Genomic DNA, 23,883 nt, shown 5'->3' with positions numbered 1-23,883 from the left:
ATGCTTTTCCCAACATGTACTTGAGGCTGGCAGACGGTACTGTCAGGTCTTGATTTATCGCAAAGGTCCTTTAGGCAAAGACTGCTTGAATTTCCATTTTCCACATGATTAATGCATGGTGACTTGTTATCTGAAAAATACGTCTTTGCCCAATATGTTTTGAAGTTATCCAAACATTTAAATCATTGATGCATAGGCTATGCTTTTTAAAAATGCACTTAAAATTGGGGAAAAAGAGCTCCATGTTGATCGGGATTAAGTTAGAGGTTTATCATAGGTGAAATGCTAGTCAAGAAGAACAATATAATTTATGCCATTAAGCAAACGCTTTTATCCAAGCAATTTAGTCATGTGAACATAAATGTTCATATTAGTGGCCACAGTGTGACTCGAACCCACTATCCTGGATGTGCTAGTGCCGAACTCTACACAGGACCAGAATGCATTTCTCCAATACATTTTATTTCGTAACTATATCTCGAGTGTGTAGATCATTGGTTTTGTGATCTTTATTTGTTATCCCCCAAAATGTAAGATTTAAATGTTACTCTATCCACTGAACATGTCAGCATGGCCAGTCAGTCAAGCTAGACAAACTCTCTACAGTGGCTTTGCTCTGTGTTTGGAACCCTTCCCCTTTCATCATGTACCCTTGTCATGTTTTGACACTCCCCAAAGGGTCGGCTCTGCTCCTCAGATGTCCCGGTCTCAGTTCCTGTCAAGTCTCCCCACTGCTTTCCATTTAAAAGGGATAGTTCACACACAAAATAAACGACATTGGTTTACTTACAATGTAAGCAGGCAATGGATAAGGTATGGCATCAATCAATACTTTGGTTATGTTTACCTTACTACTCTCTTCAAATGCTGATGCTTTGAATGAGTCCTTTTAAAGGGGAAGTTCAGAATTTTACAACTTGATGTTAGATGGTTCCTCACCCTGAAAGTAGTCTATGGGCAAGGAGAAACTGTAATCCATGGTTCGGTTTTAACGACATGAAGGCAGTGTTATGGCCCTGCTGTGTGTGGGATCACTCTTAGATTGGAAAGGATGTGTGACTAATGAGACGGTAGTGTTACAGAAAGCAGGCTCCTGTCACTTTGAGTTCACCTCCACCGTACACATGGTTTTCATTCGGCTTCCCTGTCTCTGCTTTGAGTCTGATGTGAAGTAATGGAGTAATTTCTGGGACTCATGGTAAAAATCCAAATTGCATCCTCTTTATGAAATGATACAGTAAAACAGGGTTTCCCAACTGCTGGCCTACGGGTCAAAACCATGTGTATGGTCCCCCCCCCCCCCCCCCCCCCCCAAGTTTTCTGGACATAAGACAGAAAAAACACCAGGAAATCAGCTCCAAGTGATTTTCAAATCTGTTCACATGTATTCCCACGCATACTAGAGAGACCATACTGTATGTGATCGTATACAAATAGTAATTATTCATAATAATTAATTGGATTTATATAGCGCTTTTCTACAAACTGAGGAACTCCTAAGAACTTTACATAGTAGGGGGAAACTTACCTCATCCACCATCAATGTGTAGCACCCACCTCAGTGATGCACGGTGACCAATTTCGTGCCACAATGCTCACCACACATCAGCTATCAGGTGGAGAGGTGAGGAGTGATATATTAGGAATGCGGGGGATGATTAGGTGGCCATGATGGAATGTGGCCAGGTTGGGAATTTAGCCATGATACCGACGTGAACACCCCTACTCTTACAATAAGTGCCATGGGATTTTGAATGACACCTGCTTTAATGTCCTATCCGAAAGACGGCACCCTACGCAGGGCAATGTCCTCAAATGTAATCAAGGTTTGAAACAATGGTTTTAGTCAAATATTATCTGTTTAGTCAGTCAATTTGCAGCCCCACCATCCGCTCAAGAAACTATTGCCCCGCGGCTGAATCTAGTTAATGATCCCTGCAGTAAAGTCTTCAAGGAGCGAGAATTCGAAAAGGAACTGTTAACAGGCATTTGCCGACAATTAAAGTCAATAAATAATGCCTATCAACCAATCAGCATCCAGGATCTGAACTACCCGTTTCCTAAGTTGTTTCAACTCAAACCAGGCTGGACTTTAACCAGTGCTCATGATCAAGATCCAATATGAATGTAAAAACATCCCCTATCTCCAACTTCCTCCGGCTTCTCTAACATACCATCTTTGCCTGTGTTGCCGTCAATGAGCTTCCACATTTTAGTTGATTTTAGCTTCTCAGATGGCTCTTGGTAGTCTAAATACTCCCGCCGCCCGCAAACCCTTGCGGTGTGCTCCTAAAACACAGTGGGTAAGGCAAAGGAAATTGAAATGATAAATGCCGCTGCAGTCTGTAGCCGGAGCCAGAGAAGCTGCAGGAGCATGGAGCTAGAAGCCTGGGACTGCTGAGTGAGTTAGAGGAGAACTGGACTGACTTTGTGTCTGACAGTGACTGCAGCTCAGACGCTCTGTCAGAATCCATTGCGCTGTGGTCACAGATGTTTAACACCACAGAGCACCACAGGTCCACAGAAGCACCCTGTCGTGCTCCACATGTATAGATCACTCACAAAGGAAGCTCATCCCTCCACCCTGTGTCCCCCTAATCTATGGGTTTATTTTAATTTGTCTGGAAATGTATTTAAGATCTTAAAAGTCAAGTTATATTTGATGAAATGTGAATAGGGAAAAATTCATAAGGATCCAAGTTGGGTTGCTGGAAAAATACCATTAACTTTCCCAGGTTTTCCAGAAATGCTGGTTGAAGGATTCCAGATTTCCTGCTTATTCCCTTCGGATTCCTGGAATCTTCTACCTGGGATTTCTGGGAAACCTGGGAATTTTGGGAAAGTTACCATAGATCCAAGTAAGTCTCACCCTCTTACTGTAATTCCCATGTTAAAGGATACACAGTTCTGACTTTTGTCATGACACATCCCTGACATAATGTAAGGAAGCACATTATTGAATCCCCCCGAAAATATTGAGATAGCATGAAAATGGCTGCCTCGAACAATTCTGGTCATTGATAGCAAAGCCTTTGGCAACCAAGTCTAGAGCTGTTTCCTGAGAGAATGGAGCTAACTGTTGGAGTTGAGATGTCCAGTTTGGGGGAACTGTTCTTTTAGAAACCCATTTTATCACTCTGGTTTTAGATACAGTACTGATCATATAGGTTGATACACAGCGACCCTAATATGTAATTCTATGGGTTCAAATAGGTTTATTTTGGCCATAATAACCCACTGTGATATTGAAAGTACTTTAAGTACAGCTAACTTGAATTCTTTAATTTAAAAAATAAAACTGACACAATGGAAATTGTTTCCGCAGACAGACTACTTCCCTGGGTCACGTCTGTTCTGGCACATTGACAGTATGGATAAATCTGTATTATTTATAGTTCCTAAACACAGACACTTGCATTCCTGTGCTGCACGTTGGACCAACAATAACAATACCTTCAGTTCTAATTCTCTAGCTCTTTCTATAATGTGCAAGAGTCTTGGCATTTTAACCTTCATACAGTGATATGTAAACAATACTTTTTTTTCAAATTCTAAAACGATATTGTATTCCCGTTACTGTTGATATTAAACCGACGCTAAATCCAACATCGAAATAAATGGACGTGTATTTTTGTTATGAGGATAGTCTAGCCTCGCCTTATGCATCACTTCCTTATCCTTTGGGATTGGTCGGTTGTGATGAGGGTGAGATGCTTGTTAGCAGAGGAAGAGGAAGCCAGCATTGCGGTGTCTGATTCAGTAAAGCCTGACTGTCCAGTGGTAAGGAGACCTTGGTTCAAATACTTTTCAAAATCATTTCAAATTCTTTATTTGCGCTTGCCTGGCTTAATGGGCCAATAAAATGCTCCCAAAACTGTCACTCCAGGCAGGCTTGACCAAAGGCTCAAGTTATTGAAACAATTCAAATAGTATTTGAACCCAGGTCAGGTGCTGAGACGGAGTAGATATATGGAATGCTCCTTGATAGGGATTAAAAGATGTTAATCTTGTGACTTTCAGCTTCCTGAGGTAATGTTTTTTTCAGAGCCGCTGGAGCAGAACCCAGTCAGCTCCTCTTCTGCTTGGATGCTCTGCAACAACGCAGAATTTCTCCAACTCTTACATTTTGTGGAGTTGTACATTAGTACCTCAAACTGTGATGGAGCTAAAGCATGTTGCTGTGCAGTGAGCGCATCTTGGTGAAGGAATATAGAAAATTCTTTAAAAATATTGTGTGGGATGTAGATATGTTCAGCACCAACCTTAAGACTTTAGGTTCTTTAGTATCGATGGAATGGAACACTTTGGATATCTGCCAGCCAAATGCCCCCCCCCACACACACTGTTAGATTAAAGCGGGCTCCCACCATCTATGATTTACAGACGAACTTCAAACAAGGGTATCGCGTGCACATATGGTTATCTGCTTCCAGAAGGAGGTCATGTGTTAGGGAGTTTGTTACTTTGTTCTGTTGCTCTCCCGGGCAGCATTCATCACTACTGAAGGAAAGATCCATCACCTCTCCATTTGGGCCCGTGTCCCAAATGGCACCCTATTCCATATATAGTCCACTGCTTTTGACCAGGACCCATAGGGCTCTGGTCAAATGGAGTGCACTATATATGGAATAGGGTGCCATTTGGGATGCACACTAAGTACTTACTCTTGACATTTAGGATCCAAGTAGAAGAAACCTTCCCAGTGCTGGTGGTCATGGTGCATCCATAAATCCCACTGTTTATCTTCTTTTGCCCGTCTGGATTGAAGCTTTTTCAAATGCACTGTGTTACGTCGTGGAAACTTGACTTCTCTTTTATCAGAAGGGTGCAAGTTGTAGCTCCTCTGGCACTAAGTAAAGATATTTGTGGGGTCAGATACTGATCTTGATGCAGATGTTCCTGTTGTCTATGCAAATCCCTCCGTTATCATTATAACAGGCAATATCTGTTCTGCTGCTTTCAGAATCACTGGAAGCAGCATACAAGGCGATCCAATTTTCACTTTGCTATTTTTATTATCCATGGAACCTTTGCCCCAGGCAATTCATAAATTTAAGGAAATGACACCAATATCTCTAAAATATACTGACCACTTCATCTCATTATACGCAGTCGATGTTTTACTATATCTAGACAATGTATCTCAATCGCTCCCAAACGCATTAAAGGTCATAGATAAATTCAGCGCCATCTCAAGTTTTATCAAATTAATCAGCCCTACTGCCTCTTAAGACTCTGATGGAGGACTCCATCTCTACTTATGGATGCCCAATTGTTTCCAATTTTAGATATTTGGGAGTAGATATATTTATTTCCTGAGATAAAACCATTGCCAGAAACTTGTTAACAGAGCACTCAATTAAATCCGACCTCATAGATGGACTAACAACCCGGTTGCTGACAGAGCTCCTGAGTTCCTCTGTGGAGACGGGAGAACCTTCCAGAAAGACGACCATCTCTGCAGCACTCCACCAATCAGGCCTTTATGGTAGAGTGGCCAGACGGAAGCCACTCCTCAATAAAAGGCACATGACAGCCAGCTTGGGGACTCACAGACCATGAGAAACACTATTCTCTGGTCTGATGAAACCAAGATTGAACTCTTTGGCCTGAATGCCAAGCATCAAATCTGGAGAAAACCAGGCACCATCCCTACTGTGAAGCATGGTGGTGGCAGCAGCATGCTGTGGGGATGGTTTTCAGGGTGAGGGACTGTGAGACTAGTCAGGGTCGAAGGAAAGATGAACGGAGCAGAGTACAGCGAGATCCTTGATGAAAACCTGCTCCAGATCACTCAGGACCTCAGACTGGGGCGAAGGTTCACCTTCCAACAGGACAATGACCCTAACGGCTTCGTACACACCGACAGCTTCATTGCGCAAAATAGTAAGCAGCATCATCTGGATATATATGCTGTGGCAAACCTCTTCAAGGTTATGAGCGTTTGTCACAAATTAAGTGGGAAACTGTCACTACCCCAGAATGAGAGTTCTTTCCAACAGGTACCTGTGTGTTTGTTTCTCCGTCCTGGTCCACCCAGGTCGTAGGCAAGGTCAAGGATAGCAGGGTTCGGTACATGAATCGGGTTCTCGGTAGGTCCAGGTCCAAACGCCAACAGGTAAGTCCAAAACAGTCCAGCTCATACACGGTAAATCCAGCCAATATCTATTGTCTCTTTCTCTACAGTTCATAGATCCTTCCAGCCCCCTCTTCCTGGTTTTTCTTGACCCTTGCTTTTGGGACTTTAAGTTTTGGCAGTCGGCCATTTTGTGATCTGTAGTTCTGATCGGGGTGGCCATCTTAGTGATCGGGCAGAGCCCGTTTATTAGTTCTGCTCTCACATATCTGCCATTTATCACTCGACCCCCTTTGCTACAATGTGTTACCATTTCTGTCAAGCCGTCTATGCATACAGTTTGATGCATAAGTCGCTCTGGATAAGAGCGTCTGCTAAATGACTTAAATGTAATGCATACGTTCTATAAATCCAACGAATGCACCACACCGAACGCACTGCAACGTTTCATTGGAAATTAATACAGCGTTTTAATACAGCGTTTTAAATTAATACAGCGTTTCATTGGAAATTAATGTAATTCTGGTGTACCAAAATGCGATGACGCTGTCAGTGTGATCACAGGAGTGGCTTCAGGACAAGTCTCAATGTCCTTGAGTGTCCCAGCCAGAGCTCGGACTCAAACATCTCTGGAGAGACCTGGAAATAGCTGTGCAGCGACCCTCCCCATCCAACCTGACAGAGCTTGAGAGGATCTGCAGAGAAGAATGGGAGAAACTCCCCAAATTCACGTGTGCCAAGCTTGTAGCGTCATACCCAAGAAGATTCGAGGCTGTAATCACTGTCAAAGGTGCGTCAACAAAGTACTGAGTAAAAGGGTCTGAATATATTAATAATATTATAAATATTATATATAACTTTTCCAAAAATTTCTAAACCATTTTTGCTTTGTCAATATGGGATATTGTGTGTAGATTGAGGGGTGAAAAAATTATTTAATCCATTATAGAATAAGGCTGTAACGTAACAATGTGGGGATCGAATACTTTCCAAATGCACTGTTTACTGAACAAAAATATAAACACATGTGAAGTGTTGCTGAAATAAAAGATCCCAGAAATGTTCCATATGCACAAAAAGCTTGTTTGTTTGTGCACAAATTTGTTTACATCTCTGTTAGTGAGCATTTCGCCTGTGCCAAGATTCTCCATCCACCTGACAGGTGTGGCATATCAAGAAGCCGATTAAACAGCATGATCATTACACAGGTGCACCTTGTGCTGGGGACAATAAAAGGCCACTCTAAAATGTGGACTTCTGTCACACATTGCAATGCCACTCCGGGTCAATAGCCATGCCCAAAGCATAGATCTAAACATGACTCTGGCCAGGCATAAAGTACATTCAACTGTCCCAGTGGCTAAAAAATATCTGGCAAAAAGAAAAAACATGTCGACACAATTTAACAGCTTAGTTGAGGGAGTGTGCAATTGGCATGCTGACTGCAGGAATGTCCACCAGAGCTGTTGCCAGAGTTCAATGTTCATTTCTCTACCAATATCTGCTTCAATGTCATTTTAGAGAATTTCGCAGCATGTTCAACCGGCCTCACAACCGCAGACCACGTGTAACCACACCAGCCCAGGACCTCCACATTCGGCTTCCTCACCTGCGGGACCAGCCACCCGAACAGCTGATGAAACTGTGGGTTTGCGCAACCGAAGAATTTCTGCACAAACAGTGAGAAACCGTCACAGGAAGCTCCTCTAAGGGCTCGTCGTCCTCAACAGGGTCTTGACCTGACTGCAGTTCGGCGTCGTAAGCAACTTCAGTGGGCAAATGCTCAACCTTCGATGGAGAAGTGTGCACGTCATGGATGAATCCCGGTTTCAACTGTACCGGGCAGACGTGTGGTCGAGCGGTTTGCTTATGTCAACGTTGTGAACAGAGTGCCCCATGGTGGGATTATGTTATGGGCAGGCATAAGCTACGGACAACGAACACAGTTGAATTTTATCCATGGCAATCTGAATGCACAGTGATAACCTGACCAGATCCTGAGGCCCGTTGTCATGCCGTTCATCTGCCACCCTCACCTCATGTTTCAGCATGATCATCAAATCAAATTTTATGCACGGTCCCATGTCGCAAGGTTCTGTACACAATTCCTGGAAACTGAAAATATCCCAGTTCTTCCATGGCCTGTATAGTCACCAGACATGTCATCCATTGAGCATGTTTGTGATGCTGTGGATCGACATGTACGACAGCGCGTTCCAGTTTCTGCCTACATCCAGCAACTTCGCACAGCCATTGACGAGTGGGACAACATTCCACTGGCCACAATCAACAGCCTGATCAACTCGATGTCAAGGAGATGTTGCCCTGCATGAGGCAAATTGGTGGTCACACCAGATACTGACCGGTTTTGTGATCCACGCCCTTACCGTGACCAACAGATGCATATCTGTTTTCCCGGTCTTGTGAAATCCATAGATTAGGGGTTAATGAATTTATTTCAATTGACTGATCTCCTTATACTGTATGAGCTGAAACTCAGTAAAATATTTGAAATTGTTGTATTTATACTTTTGTTCAGTGTGTGTATACGTGTGTGTGTGAGTGTGCATACGTGTGTGTGTGTGTGTGTGTGTGTATATGGTGCCATTTGGGACACGGACAATAAGTAATTGGGCGGTGCTGCAGGACTATTAATATGGCATAATTACAGACTCTCCTGGAACATGTATAAATAAAAAAGTCATGTGTTCATTGGCAGTGAAAAAGTACTGTAGTTGTCTATATTCTACAGTAGACAGTGCAGTTGTCCATCGCAAACCAGGTCTGTGTCCCCATTTGAGGTCAGCTGGTCGTGCTGCCTGACAGTGACCGTACGTGGCTTTTTCCTTCCCGGCAGGCATTGTTGTTGTCATGCTCAAGGGGCATGTTCTTAATGTGAGGGGATGCTCCTCTGAAGACAAGGAATGTCCACCAGCATGGAGGTAGGCGTCTGACATGCCACGGGTCAATGTAGCGCCTCTCTCCCCAGCCTCCCAGTCATTGTAATGGCCTGCCAAGGGTAGAACTCATCCTCCTAAAGAATTCTATTATTACATCATTACGAGCCAGTAGGAAAATATAGGGGGAACAGCATGCGAGGGAGGCTCCATGTTAACTCTGTGAAAGGTATGCTGCCAGAAACCTGATGGTGGTTGAAACTGCTTGCCTATTGAAAGCAGATGTGGACCACTTCTAGGCTACTCCTACACGGCTCCACCCTGACTCACCGCTCAGCTGACTCCTCTGACCAGTGTTAGAGAAGCGGCCATCTTTCTTCTGCTGCTGGTTACATTCAAATGTTCCATTTGGTTTTAATGGCGTACATTGTTCACATTGGCTACTTCAATGAAGGCCTTTTCACGCAGAGAGCGGTCTCAACCGTCCACTGACCGTTGTTAGGAACGGCAGTTAAACACTGGTGATTATTGTCTTTTGCGTGTGTAATTCATAGCAGCCTTTTGGCAGTCTGGCTTGAAAGTGGCTGTGAAGCCAGGAAAAATACAATGTTGATGAGATGAAGACATCAGGTTGTTTTTGAATGGTGAAACAGCAGTACCAGTACCAGCTAACATTCCCTCTAATGGAATGTTAGCTCAGGATTAAACATTAACATGTCCCTAAATGATGATGGATTCTCACAATGTGGATCGTGGCTATTCACAGCACTGTGAGAATCAATTTATGAATCACTCAACCTCATCAAATGTGGACTTATCAGTTTGTTTTTTCTGTCTAAGACAACAGGGATGTGTCTCAAATGGCACCCTATTCCTTATCAAGTGCATTTATTTAGAACAGAGCCCTATGGGTCCTGGTCAAAAGTAGTGCACTATAAAGGGAATAGGGTGCCATTTGGGACGTACACCTGTTCTGACACCATCCAGCGGTAGCGATCACAACTTGGTGGGAATATAAGAATAGGTTCTGATGTACTGTACGTCCATTCACAATTAGCCAGACAATTATTCTTGAGTCTCTGAGATGGCCAACTCCAGCTGTAATCCACTACAGGTGTCTTCCAGAATGCGAACTTGAAAAGTAATTCTCTGTACAAGACCTTAAAGAATTACTGGGCCAAATAAACCATAGGCCTATTTTTTGGGAAATGAAAAGGACAAGGCCTTCGTCCCAAATGGAACCCTATTTCCTATATAGTGCTCTACTTTTCACTAGGACTTTGGTCAAAAGTAAAGCATTAAATAGGAAATAAGATGTCATTTGAGAAGCCGACAAGAAAACATCAGATACATTTATTGATTTGGAGCAGCGACTTGTCTAAAGACACAAGCGATCAAAATAGTTGCTTCACATGGAACTGGTGGCCGTATAAATCGCTCTGCTTACATGATTAAAATAACAAACTTCAGCTTCCCTTTGATCATTTTCCTCTCTTCATTATGAGGGGATTTCGTTGTAAAGTCTGCTTTTATCCCAGAAGTATTAGCCTTGTTATGGCAAGTAGTACTCTTGATGTGGTGATACATTGGGTGCCAGTAGCGTGACTCAAAAAAGACTAGAGACAATATTCCTTGCTTTGTTCCTCATATGCCTCTCTCCCTGTTTACTTGTCTTCTTGGATTCTTCGGTGTTTTGATGCTCTTCGGCAGTTCGGCGGTATGTCCAGGATGGATCAGCAGGCAAGGCTCTCCTCAGCTGCCAGTGCATTGATCCATAGTCCTGTCACAACCTTTGTTTTGATGCCATTTTCCTTTGACAAACCAATATGGTACTTGTGTCTGGTTTGTATAAACTTGACTCGGTGTGTAAACAACCCATTGTTTCTCCTATCCTCAACATGTGAACTTGGTCAGTTGGGATGTTTGAGGTCGAGAGGTTGACCACAATACGTTTTATGAACGAGAAGTCTGAACTCTGCTTGAAAATTTCTGTGGCACTGAACGTCAAGCAGCTGAGTTGAAGGAAATGCCAGTGTCTGTTTGATTTAATAACGACTTTAAACCCTAGTACTGCTATTTTTGGGCAAGCCAGAGGAGGACTGGGTACAGCAGAGGTAATATTTTATTGAAACAGAGGCTAGTTTGACAGACTGGAATGAGAGTGGTCGATTACAGAGAGAAGCTGGACTCTCGCAGCTTTTTTAAAATGTTGAGTTCCATATGGAATCAATCTGTCTACTAGCTGTCGAGCCATATTCATTTGTATGTTCAATCTGAAATGCGTACCAGCTGCAGTGGTTAACGATGTACATTTTTTTGCTGTTAATTTAAATTATGCAGTATGTGCAAGGGCTTGTATTGGTTTGCAGAGTGAGACCCATGTAATGTTCATGTTTGGGTTTACCATGGTTCTCCTCTGAAATGGTATTTTACAAAGTCTCAGGGGTTCAAGGGGAGGATGGTTGGCATGCCACCAGTGGAAACACAGAGTGGGAGAGAAAGAGATTGCCCATCCGCTGTCCTCTATTAGCTGTGGTCTCTGCCTGTAGATTTGTGATGCTTCAAAGACTTTAGAGAAAATAAACTGTAGTGCGATTATAATTTTTTTTTTAATGGAAGTCGACGAGAAGTCAAATGGATCGGAGAAAGGTGGGAAGCTCCTCCAGATAGACAGGGGATGTGAGCAGTGTTTCACAGAGCTTCTGAACCTGTTCATCTCTGCTATATCGTGTGCCCTTTCAGCACCTGTACTCCACTCTTCACGTGGTGTTATTAGTGATGGCTACTGACCTGGGACAAAAAGCATTGAGAGAATGGAAACGTCAGAAAGGACTAAGAACTTGAGTAATACAATATGCACGGGGGAAAGGAAGTTGTGGAAATTAGGTCTTTTTGGAAAAAAGAAGACCGGGATAATTAAACAGGCTACAGTTGGCTATGAAAAGCCAACTGACATTTACTCCTGAGGTGCTGACTTGCTGCACCCTCGACAACTACTGTGATTATTATTATTTGACCATGCTGGTCATTTATGAACATTTGAACATCTTGGCCATGTTCTGTTATAATCTGCACCCGGCACAGCCAGAAGAGGACTGGCCACCCCTCATAGCCTGGTTTCCTCCTAGGTTTTGGCCTTTCTAGGGAGTTTTTCCTAGCCACCGTGCTTCTACACCTGCATTGCTTGCTGTTTGGGGTTTTAGGCTGGGTTTCTGTACAGCACTTTGAGATATCAGCTGATGTACGAAGGGCTATATAAATACATTTGATTTGATTTGATTTGACTTGTGGCAGTAATGTATTTGTTGTATTCTGGGAATTAGGAAACGCTAAGAGTAATCAGTAGCTTTCCAGTTCACTTGCTGATTGTTGATATCAATGCTTATCATTTGTTTTTGTAAATATCCTATTGTTTGCTGTGTCCATTTTTTTTAACGTCTAATTAAGTTTAATTAGGCTATGGGCCACAGATTCAGTCAGTTTCACACACCCAGGGAGTTCCTGTGCTCTGACTCCAATTGTATTGAGAAGATAAATGAAAATGGTGGATGTGAACATGTACTAGGCATGGGGATTGTCACGGATCTGGTGTCAGTCAGTGGCCTGAAAAAAAACTGATCTGCTAGTTAAAAAAAATTGTCATTTCTTACGGAAACCGTTATGATGATGAGTAGCACACCGTTGGGCTGTGATTCAACCATGACCATTAACCACTGATGCCCGATTTTTTTTTTTTTCTTTTTTTTTTTTTTTCTTCTGTTTTATGTAGTTAAAATCCACTGAAACTCTTCCATCTATTCCCAGGTGAGAGGACACCCTGAGCCCCAGGTCACGTGGTCCAGGAATGGGAAAGCAGTGATAGCTGGAGAGCGCTTCGCCATTGAACAAAGTAGCCGTGGAACCTTCAGCCTGGTGGTCCATGGTATCCAGGAGGAGGATGCGGGACGTTACACATGTGAGGCAGTCAACGATGCCGGACGTCGCCAGGTCACAGTGGAGATCACTGTAGAAGGTAAAGAAGCTCCTTCTTTTGTTTCCCAAATGGCAGCCTAGGCTTCCATTTGGAACACAGCTTTACCCTCTCCATCAGCCAACCAGATAGATAATTGAATGGTCTGTCAACAAATGTTTTGGCAGGGTCCACTGGCTTTGCTTTGTAGCTCATTTTAAAATGTAGCATAGGAAGCAGACTTCTAAAGTAACCCTGAGAAATGCACGGCCTCAATAGCTCATGTGAAATTAAACCAAGACTGTGTCAAGTATTTTAACCACCAGCACATTTATTCAGCTCCATAAAATATAAGACGTCCTGTAATACAGGCTTTCATACTGCTTTTGTACTGTGCCCAAGTGATGTTTTAACTCAATGTAATGATAGGAATAAGGTTGAAATATGGATCATCTTCAAAAGGAACACTTTGTTCGTTCAGAAGGAACTCATTAGAGCAACCCATCCAAAGCCAACAGAAGCTTCGTCCCAAATGGCCCCCTATTCCCTATATAGTTCACTACTTTTGACCAGAGCCCCATAGGCCCTGGTCAAAAGTAGTGCAGTAAATGGGGAATAGGGGGCCATTGTGGATTTATACTGTCCTGTTAGCATAAGTGGTGTTAGCACACTTTGATTTTCTATTCCTTGGTGTAGGCATGCCAGCTGTGCCTTTCCGTTTCCGATAGTTACACTGTGGATACTTAGGTAACATTATGCACCTACTGCTTTCCAGGGAGAAGTATGGAAACATTCGGACATCCTCCACATTTTGTTCAGCTTTCCAAGATCATAAACAGCTATTTAGGCACCTCAGGCTCACTAAACATTAACATATGGAGCATGCCCTTTCTAACAAGTAGCAGGACAAACATATCTTACAAGGCATTGGACTGAAATATGAAGCATTCTGCAACAGTGCCCATTCATTTACTTGCTGCTGGAATTGCACCAGCGATATATTCTATGGCTGTCTCTCCAATGGCACCCTATTCCCTACATAGTTGACTACTTTGGACCAGGGCTCTGGGCACTACATAGGGAATAGGGCGCCATTTGAGACGCATACTTTGTTTTTTGAAATTCATTATCTGAGGCATGTTTTCTCAGGGAATACGGGGAAGAAATACAGCCTCCCCTGCTCCAGTAGAACAGGGTAAGATGTCTTTGTGTGTGTCCCAAATGGCACCATATTCCCTACAAAGTGCAGTACTTTTGACCAAAGCCTTATGGGGCCCTGGTCAATAGTAGGGCACTATATAGGGAATATGGTGCCATTTGGGACACATTCCTTCTTTGCACATGGTGGTATGATTTCTCTTTTTTAAATCAACCTTCCTGTTCCATCTGTAAAACCCGAATATTTGTTCCATGAGATGTTTAATCTTGTATTTTTATATTTAGAATAATGCAGATATGTTTTATGTTGGTGTTAAAAATATAGCCAATCAGTCATATTGCTATATTAAGTCATTATTCAAATGTAATGTGTTTGTTCAAGTGATGGTATTGAGCAGACACATCTTTGGACGATAAGGTTGTGAGTCATTGTGTTTTCTCTGACTCCAGCGGGCGGTTTGGAGTTCCAGCGGTGGAGAGCAGGCCCAGTATTTGGGGGGAGAGCCCCCCCAAGTTTGTGACAAAACCCTCACGTATTTTTGTCAGAATGGGACAGACTGGCAAATTCTCGGCCAAAATCACAGGACGTCCACAGCCCCTGGTTACCTGGCTCAAAGTGAGATGGAACAGAGAAAGTTTGGCAACTTCTGTAACTTTCCCCAAATTCCCAGGTTTTCCAGAAATCCAAGTTGTAATGTTCTTAGAATTAGGAGGGAAAAAGTATGAAATCTGACCAAGATTTCTAGAAACCTGAGAATTTGGGGAAAGTTACCGGAATTTTACAACTCTAGATGGTATAGAGAAGACATTCTGTCTTTCAAAGATGGAGGATGGTGAGTCTTCATCTCTGAATTTCTGACTTCACTCTTTCTCTCTCTCCCTTTCTTTCTTCCACTTTCTCTGTGATGGATGGTTGTCACAGGGAGATGAAGAGCTCCAATCTTCTCCCCACTTCAACATGTTTGAGAAGTCCGGAATCCACTTCCTGGAGATCCGAGACGTGTGTGTGGACGATGCAGGAATGTACACCTGCTCTGTAGCCAACAGTGCTGGGAAGGCCACAGCTACAGCGGAGTTGATCGTTCAGGGTAGGACACTGCAGCCAATCACACAGCCTGTTATTCAGCCATCAGCCGTCAACACACAGCCAGTATCCCAAATGGCACCCTCTTCCCTTTGTAGTGCACTTATTTTGACTTGGGCCCACTAAATAGGGAATAGGGTGCCGTTTAACGTCACAGTAAATCCTCAGCAGTGCCAGTTCTGAATACCGAGTTTTCATTTCGGAAATGTTGATTTGTATTTGAGAGGGGAAATTCAGTGTTTATCCATTCCTTTTTAGGTTCAGGCAGTGACCCCGGCATGTGAGTATGTATCTCATAAAATTCCCTGCATAGTGATATTACTGTGTGATTACATGAGTAAGCGTTTTTGTGAGTTGGCTGAATTTCTAGAAAATATTTCCACAATTTCTTCACAGTGAGGTATTCAATCTTATGACAATGTCATATGTTACTACTTCTACAGCCTAGGTCCCTCGGCTCTGGTAGCACCTGTCCCAAAGACAACTGACTCACCTGAAGTCAAGCCCACAAGTAATGGCCTGCTCACAGACCAACGATCACCTACCAAAACAGGAGACAGGACTGAGACCAGACTCACCGCTCTCACCAGGGAGACCAAAGACAGCACAGAGGTGATCGTCAAAACTCCAGCATGGAAGACCAGCGCAGCATCCCCCAAGACCACCGTCGTGACTTCTCCCAAGCCACCTGCGGACCTGCCAGACAAAGCCCCTAGAAAGCCTGGCGTCTCTCCCCCCAAGGCTGCCAGCTCCACAACCCTGCAGCACCACCTGGGAGGCCAGGGTGCTGCAAGGACCAGCCCTCACCCCCAAAGCAGAGCTCCTGAGAGGGATACAAGAGATCTGGTGAAACCCCCCCCAAAGGGAGTCCCAGAGCCGTCTCCAGAGCCCACCAGAGAGACCAGAAGGCAGACCAGAGAGAGCAGGTCAGAGAGGGTAGCAGTGACTGCAGGAACTCAACCCAAATTTGACTCTGTACCTCAGAGCCAGGACGCTACGGAGGGGACCCCAGTCACATTCAAATGCCAAGGTGATTCAAAACATTTTGCAATTCCATGTTTTCAGATGTTTTTTATATAAATTCTATATTTAATCCGAGAAATCCGAGTACAAGACCTTCCCAACACATTCCCAACTTTAGATGTTTTTGACATTTTATTAGGCCACTTGGACAATGTTCACTAATAGCTACTTCATTGTTGCCTGTTTATCCAATTAGATTGACTTGTTGACGTGTTCTTCCAGTCTCAGGTTCTCCTGTGCCTGGCCTGAGCTGGGTTAAAGATGGCCTCCCTTTGAGACCCAGAGCAGGGCTGACCTTCCACCAGGACGGCAACACACACATCGTCACTGTGACCAACGTCCAGAAGAGGGACAGTGGAACTTATGGATGCACCATGACCACCAGCACTGGGAAGGTTTCTTCTACTTGGATCCTCAGTGTCAAAAGTAAGTACTTAGGATGCATCCCAAATTGCACCCTATTCCCTATATAGTGCACTACTTTTGACCAGATCCCTATGGGTCCTGGTCAAAAGTAAGGCACTATATAAGGAATAGGTTGCAGCTTGGAATGCAGTTTACTGTAAATAAGTACATTTTGCTTTAATAGGGTGAACTAAGGCCCTTTTTGTGTAGGCTCATTACATTACTCCTTTTCAGTGAACAGGTCGATGGTTGTGAAAGTTTACCCAGCTCTGCCTTTGGGTAAAAAAGCGTCTAATTCCTTTCCCCTGGCTGTCTCAATCAAAACATGGTAATGATGAAGGCAGGATAAGTGAGCACATTGAGATTAAGTCTAAAACGAGACCGTTGCATTTGGAAACGAGACTGTTGCATGTCCTTATAAGCCGTCTGTCTGTAACCAAATAAAAGTTGCTTGTTTATTTAATGATAATCAAAGTGAAACTATTTTAGTGGAGGATTTGGAGAGGTTTTGATATCTTGTCTAGTTGTTTTTGTTTTGACTTAACAGACTGGCACCAGTCGACAGTGATTCAATTTGCAACAAAAGGGGAGAGTCTGGCATTTTTATCGCGTTTATTTTCTCTAATTCTGAACCGTGCCAAACACTATGCAGATTTAGTTTGTTTTGCTTGAGACGAGCAGTATATATTTGTTGGGAGTGAGCATCCTTTAGGAATCACTGTAACAGTTCTTGTCTACCTATGCCATCTATTGGAAAGAAGGAAAATTGCATCTTGTCAGATACCCAGTCTGCGTCTCGATTTCGCCCACTTCTCCCAAAGTGTGCACTAGCACACTCCCCGTCATCGATATAAAAGCTTTGGATTTGTATACGCTTTGGTTGGAGGGCATTTCCAGCAATGTTAAATCTAAGATGGGAGTGTGCAAGTGCACACTTTGGGAGAAGGGTGCAGAATCACGATGCACCCCCCCGATGCAAATAACACTTGTCAATCTTAGACTGACCATTACCACACATTCCCTCCTTTTAAATGTACTGCAAGGATCCAATACAATGTAATATACTGTAAATGTTAATACACTATCTGTGTACTCCCTCCCCTGCAGACCCACGGCTGGAGGGCAAGCCCCCAGCATTCAGCACAGTCCTGAAGGGATATTCAGTGAGTGAGGGCCAGGACTTCCTTCTGCAGTGCTCAGTGGATGGAAAGCCTCGACCTAACATCTCCTGGCTCCTAAACGGTGAGAGAGCCTATCATCTCCCCTTGCAGTAAGTAGGGTTGCAAAAGTTTTCCAAAAATCATGGTTGAAGGAGTCTGGAATACTTCCTGATTCTGGGAATCTTCCAACCAGGATTTCTGGAAACCCTGGGAATTCTGGTAAAGTTAAGGGAATTTTGCAACCCTTTTCGTACCAGTCATCACCGTCCAGTTATGCCCATTTACCCACTAGAGGGGGGTGACTTCCTGTTTTCAAGGCTTTGCACCCACAGGACTGACCAACTAAAATCAGGTCAATTTCTATGAAAAGTGTGGGATGATATGAGAAGGGGGAGGAATACAAATTTCTCTGTACTCAGAACCCTCTTGAACAGATCAGCTAGACAGGGGGTGTGAGTTATTGTGTGTGTCCACCCCCAAATGGCACCCTATTTCCTATATAGTGGGCTACTTTTGACCAGGGCCCTATGGGATGCCATTTGGGACGCATTATAGTAGTTCTGCTACTGCCTTTTTTCTCAGCCTGAGGGCGGCCGATCAGAGGACCACCATTTTCACAAGTCTGGCTGCTCTGCTGCTGAAGGCTCATGTGTCTCTGTACCACGTCCAGATCACACACACAGTGTTTATTTTTCATATTTAACTGCTCCACATATTGAACGTCAGGGGAAACCCCCTTGAATGCTGTATTTTATAAGGTTACAATAAAATAAGAATGTAAGCATGGCGTTGACAATTGATCTAGTAGAATTTCAACTCAACACAGTGAAACAAGTTTATTATAGTTGTGTGATTTTCTATTTGTTTTTATTTCTATTTCAGTTTAGATTCCGTTTTCAGACTTCATTTACTATTTTCATTTAGTTTGAGTATTCTAAAATAATTTCTATTGTTTTTATATTATTTAGTTTCAATTTGAATGTTAGGGACAGAAAGTAGCATATGTGTGGGAGGCTAGGATCCATTTACATGTTGGCCAATAGTGTTTTTTTGGGGATGTCACTTCTTGTCACTGGGGGGAAGTTATACATTTTAAATGATAATCTTAATGTGACTTAGATTCTAAAAGATAATTGTCTGCCGTGCAGTTGAAAGCGATGGCCAGCTCTGGTTGTTGTTGGTCATGGGTATTCTTGTGCCTGTTGTGTAACAGCTTGATAGCCTTGACTATGTTCGCCCTGTTGTCAGTTAGGACGAGAAGTATCTTCTCCTCTGGTATGTCCCATGCGTCCAATGTGCAGTCAATTACATCTCCGGTGTGTGGATGCTAAATCCGATGGAAGTTGAGCAATACATGCTGTGCCTTGTTGAAGGAGGGGTGACAGAAGCTGGCTGAAATGCTCATAAATGAAGCAGTCAGTCCTTTCATGCTCCATTCATCTACACACAGGGTTATTTTTCATGCCTCTTTCAGAATGTCATAACTTTCTGGGTTGCTGTATCCATTTGCAAAGCAATCAACCCATTTACTCTGGCATTGGCAGGAGTTTTGAATAAAATACAACTATTTGTCACATGCTTCGTAAACACTGCTGTAGACTAATAGTGAAATGCTTACTTAAGGGCCCTTCCCAACATTGCAGAGAGAAAGAACACTGAAAAATAATAGAAAAGTAATAACATGTTATTTTAAATTTGCAATGAGTAACTATAACTTAGCTATATACCCAAGCAGTTGCCATACCAAGAGGTGATGCAGCCAGTCTAGACTGTATTGGTGTGTGTGGACCATGGTAGATCCTTAGTGATGTGGAAACTGAACTTGAAGCTCTGGACCCGCTCCATTACAGCCCTGTCGATGTGAATAGGTGCGTGCTCTTCCCTCTGTTTCATGTAGTCCACAATCGGCTCCTTTGTCTCGCTGACGTTGACAGAGAACGGTTGCTGTTCTGGCTTCACACTGCCAGGTCTCTGACCGCCTCTCTATAGGCTGTCTCATTGTCGTTGGTGATCAGACTTACCACCGTCGTGTCAACTTAATGATGCGGTTAGTCGTGCGCGGCCACAAGGTCGTGGGTGAACAGGGAGTACAGGGAGGGACTAAGCATGCACCCGTGTTGAGGCTCAACGTGGTGGACGTGTTGTTGCCTACCCTCACCACCTGGGGACGGCCCGTCAGGAAATCCAGGATCCAGTTGCAGAGGGAGGTGTTCAGTCCCAGGGTTGTTAGCTTGGAGGTCACTATGGTGTTGAACTCTGAGTTGTAGTCAATTAACAGCATTCTCACATGGGTGTTCCTCTTGTTCAGGTGGGAGAGGGCAGTGTGGAGTGCAATAGAGATTGCATAATATGTGTTAAAGGTTTTCACAGGGTTCAAAAGTTGGACCCATTCCGAAATGGACCTGGGGCTTTCCCACCCAGATATGATATGCATACATATACTGTACAATGCATTCGGAAAGTATTCAGACCACTTGAAGGCACTTGAAAAGTCAAGGGGTCTGAATACTTTCCAAATGCATTGTAAAAAAAAATATATCAGGAGACCCATTCTGAACGAAGACAACTAGACCCATTCCGTATCTACCTGGTCAGATCCAGACCCGAGGTGAGGGAAGCAACAGAAGATTACTTTTTTTTTAAGCTACTTTATTAACCAGAACTGATACAGCGCGAGAGGGAGAGAGGTGCTGCTCTAGCAGGTAGGTGAGGGGCCGTACTGTGAGCAAGTGACACGAGGAGGAGGGAGAGACAAGAGACAGCAACTAACCAACCAAGCTGACTCGCGCTATAGTAGACTAATAGCTGCCATAGCTAGGTTATTTATCATCAATTATGTTTGCTTACTACCGGTCTTGACTGCATCAAACCGGGAGAAGCTATTTAAGCTGCGCTTTCTCCTACAGTTACAAAAAACATTTAGAATATTAAGTAGCAGCCTATCTCTTGGCTCTTTCTGTACAACTATCTTCCATTGATTAGATGGCTCCTAACTTTTGCCACACACGGGGCTACGGTCTGACTGTAGCCTATTGCCACTGACTTCTTATTGGCCAACAACAAGCTACATGTGCCACGCTCCCCTCTCGTGAAAAGCAAGAGCAGCAGCATAAATTATAAATGTCTCTCTCGCTCTCTCTTGTGCCACAGTCTTGTTCGGATCTGTAAATGCCCTTCTGAACAAGTCAGTTCAGCCATAACTCAGTCTGAGTTCAAATTAAACATACCCGTGACAATCATATCGGATCCGACCCAGACCTGTGACATTATTTAGAATTCTGGATCTGGATCAGCTCGGGTACCAAACCGGGTCTTGGGTATTCAGGTACAGGTGGATCCTTGAAGACCTCTGTGGATCTGTTTGGGCGGTATATACGAATTGGAGTGGGTCCAGAGTGTCTGGGATGATGTCCATGACCAGCCTTTCAAAACATGTTATGGCTACAGATGTGAGTGCTACAGGGCGATAGTCTTTTAGACAAGTTACATTGGTGGTGTTGGCAACAGTTGATATGGTGGTTTGCTTGAAACATGTAGGTATTACAGACTGGGTCAGGTAGAGGTTGAAAATGTCAGTGAAGATACTTGCCAGCTGGTCAGCGCATGATCTGAGTACGTGTCCTGGTAATCCATCTGGCCTTGTGAATGTTAACCTGTTTTTAAGGTCTTACTCACATTGGCTATGGAGAGCATGATCACACAGTTGTCCGGAACAGCTGGTGATCTCATGCATGGTTCAGTGTTGCTTGCCTTGAAGCGTGCATAGAATGCATTTAGCTTGTCTGATGCTGTAAGTTTGCATCACTGGTCAGCTCGTACCTGGGTTTCCCTTAGTAATTTGTGATAGTTTCCAGGCCCTGCCAGATCCGACAAGCGTCTGAGCCAGCGTAGTAGGATTCTATCTTAGTCCTGTTATTACGCTTTGCCTGTTTGATGGCTCGTCGGAGGTCATAGTGGGATTTCTTATAAGCGTCCGGATTAGTGTCCCGCTCCTTGGAAGCGGCAGTTCTAACCTTTTAGCTCAGTGCTGATGTTTCCTGTAATCAATATCACCAAGCCGGTGACTGATGTGGTGAACACCTCAATGCCATCGGATGAATCCTAGAACATATGCCAATCTGTGCTAGCGAAACAGTTTAGCTTAGCATCCGCTTCATCAGACCACTTCCATAATTGAGCGTGTCACTGGTACTTCCTGTTTGGAATCAGGAGGATATACACTGAACATAAATATAAACACATGTGAAGTGTTGGTCTCATGTTTCATGAGCTGAAATAAAAGATCCCAGACATTATCCATATGCACAAAAAGCTTATTTCTCTATCATTATTAGTGTTAGGGAGCATTTCTCCTTTGCCAAGATAATCCATCCACCTGACAGGTATAGCATATCAAGAAACTGATTAAACAGCATGATCATTACACAGCATGATGTGCTGGGGACAATAAAAGGCTACTCTAAAATGTGCAGTTTTGTCAACACAATGCCACAGATGTCTCAAGTTCTGAGGGAGCGTGCAATTGGCATGCTCTCTGCAAGAATGTCCACTAGAGCTGTTGCCAGAGAATGTAATGTTCATGTCTCTACCATAAGCTGCCTCAATGTCGTTTTAGAGAATTTTGCAGTGTCCTCATAACCATAACCATAGACCATGTGTATTGCTTTGTGACGGGGCGAGCGGTTTGCTGATGTCCATGTTGTGAACAGAGTGCCCCATGGTGGCAGTGGGGGTATGGGCAGGCATAAGCTACGGACAACGAACACAATTTAATTTGATCGATGACAATTTGAATGCACAGAGATACCGTGATGAGATCTTGAGGCCCATTGTTGTGCCATTCATCTGCCACCATCACCTCATGATTCAGCGTGATAATGAACGGCCCCATGTTGCAAGGATCTGTACACAATTCCTGGAAGCTGAAAATGTCCCAGTTCTGCCATGGCTTGAATACTCACCAGACATGTCACCCATTGAGCATGTTTGATTGACGTGTACGGCAGTGTGTTCCAGTTCCCGCAATATCCAGAAACTTCGCACAGCCATTGAAGAGAAGTGTGACAACATTCCACAGGCCACAATCAACAGCCTGATCAACTCTATGCAAAGGAAATGTCACTCTGCATGAGGCAAATGATGGTCATACCATAACTGACTGGTTGAGTGATCCACGCTCATATTTATTTTTCAAAGGTACATGTGACCAACAGATGCATATCTGTATTCCCAGTTATGTCAAATCCATAGATTAGGGCCTAATTAATTAATTTTAATTGACTGATTTCCTTATAAACTGTACCTCAGTAAAATATTTGCATATTGTGTTTATATTTTTGTTCAGTATAGTTTTAGTTTTTCTTAATTTTATTTCATTTTCCTAAATAGTTTTTCCAATTAAATGTTTTATTTTAGTTTTTGTTTACTTTAATAACCTTGCAATTAACACTATTCTGTCTTATTGTAGCTGGGTTATTTATATCCTTCGGTATTTAATTCTGACGCATCATATTCTGTTGAAGTTTGGTTTTGTCTGTATCCATCACCCCAGCCTAACTTGACTCTCAACATAGGGATTCAATTCTCAACTCTAACTTTCATTACCGGTCAAAAGTTTGGCCCCTGAACTAAATGTTTATGTTTTGTTGTGCTTCGGGGGCCAAATGTGTTCGTGTGTTGAATTATCCTCTTCAGAAAACATCTTGATCTTCAAACACTAATTGAATTGACTTGTTTTAGAGAAGGATCTCACATAGTCTCGGTCCCAAATGGCACCCTAATCCCTTCATAGTATAGTACTTTTGACCAGACCCCTATATACCCTGGTCAGAAGTATTGCACTATATAGGGAAGTATATAGGGTTTCATTAGGATGTACTCATAGTTTCCAACGGTCCGATTCTCTTAGTGCTCCAGGTTTGAGCTGTGTGTGCAGGAGCTGTTGATGTTATCCTCTAGCCTGTTGAGGACGGATAGACAGTTAATGGCATCAGTCAACTCAGGGAAGAGAGATAGTCCTGTTCGCAGCAACTGTGTAGGGATCCCAGTACTAACCCATTCACAGCCCCTCTGTTCTCTTCTGTTCCTACTGCTGGAAAATACACCCACAGCCATTAAACAAATATGAAGCC

At 43.4% G+C, this 23,883-nt stretch overlaps 1 protein-coding gene across 3 annotated transcripts in view; it reads left to right on the top strand.

Moving 5' to 3' along the window:
- The window catches only part of LOC129816350 (myosin light chain kinase, smooth muscle-like), an 89,339-nt gene that overhangs the window by 20,988 nt on the left and 44,468 nt on the right, over window positions 1–23,883 (top strand). For all 3 annotated transcript variants that reach the window (XM_055870745.1, XM_055870744.1, XM_055870741.1), the window contains 8 exons: window positions 12,778–12,985; window positions 14,072–14,117; window positions 14,531–14,696; window positions 15,003–15,168; window positions 15,423–15,444; window positions 15,608–16,194; window positions 16,410–16,613; window positions 17,700–17,834. In XM_055870745.1, the coding sequence (XP_055726720.1) occupies window positions 12,778–12,985; window positions 14,072–14,117; window positions 14,531–14,696; window positions 15,003–15,168; window positions 15,423–15,444; window positions 15,608–16,194; window positions 16,410–16,613; window positions 17,700–17,834 (1,534 nt within the window). The remainder of the gene's footprint in view (window positions 1–12,777; window positions 12,986–14,071; window positions 14,118–14,530; window positions 14,697–15,002; window positions 15,169–15,422; window positions 15,445–15,607; window positions 16,195–16,409; window positions 16,614–17,699; window positions 17,835–23,883) is intronic.

The sequence above is a fragment of the Salvelinus fontinalis genome, chromosome 19, assembly GCF_029448725.1.
Source record: "Salvelinus fontinalis isolate EN_2023a chromosome 19, ASM2944872v1, whole genome shotgun sequence".
NCBI classification, from domain to species: Eukaryota; Metazoa; Chordata; class Actinopteri; order Salmoniformes; family Salmonidae; genus Salvelinus; species Salvelinus fontinalis.
This window is presented reverse-complemented; position numbering and strand designations above follow the sequence as displayed.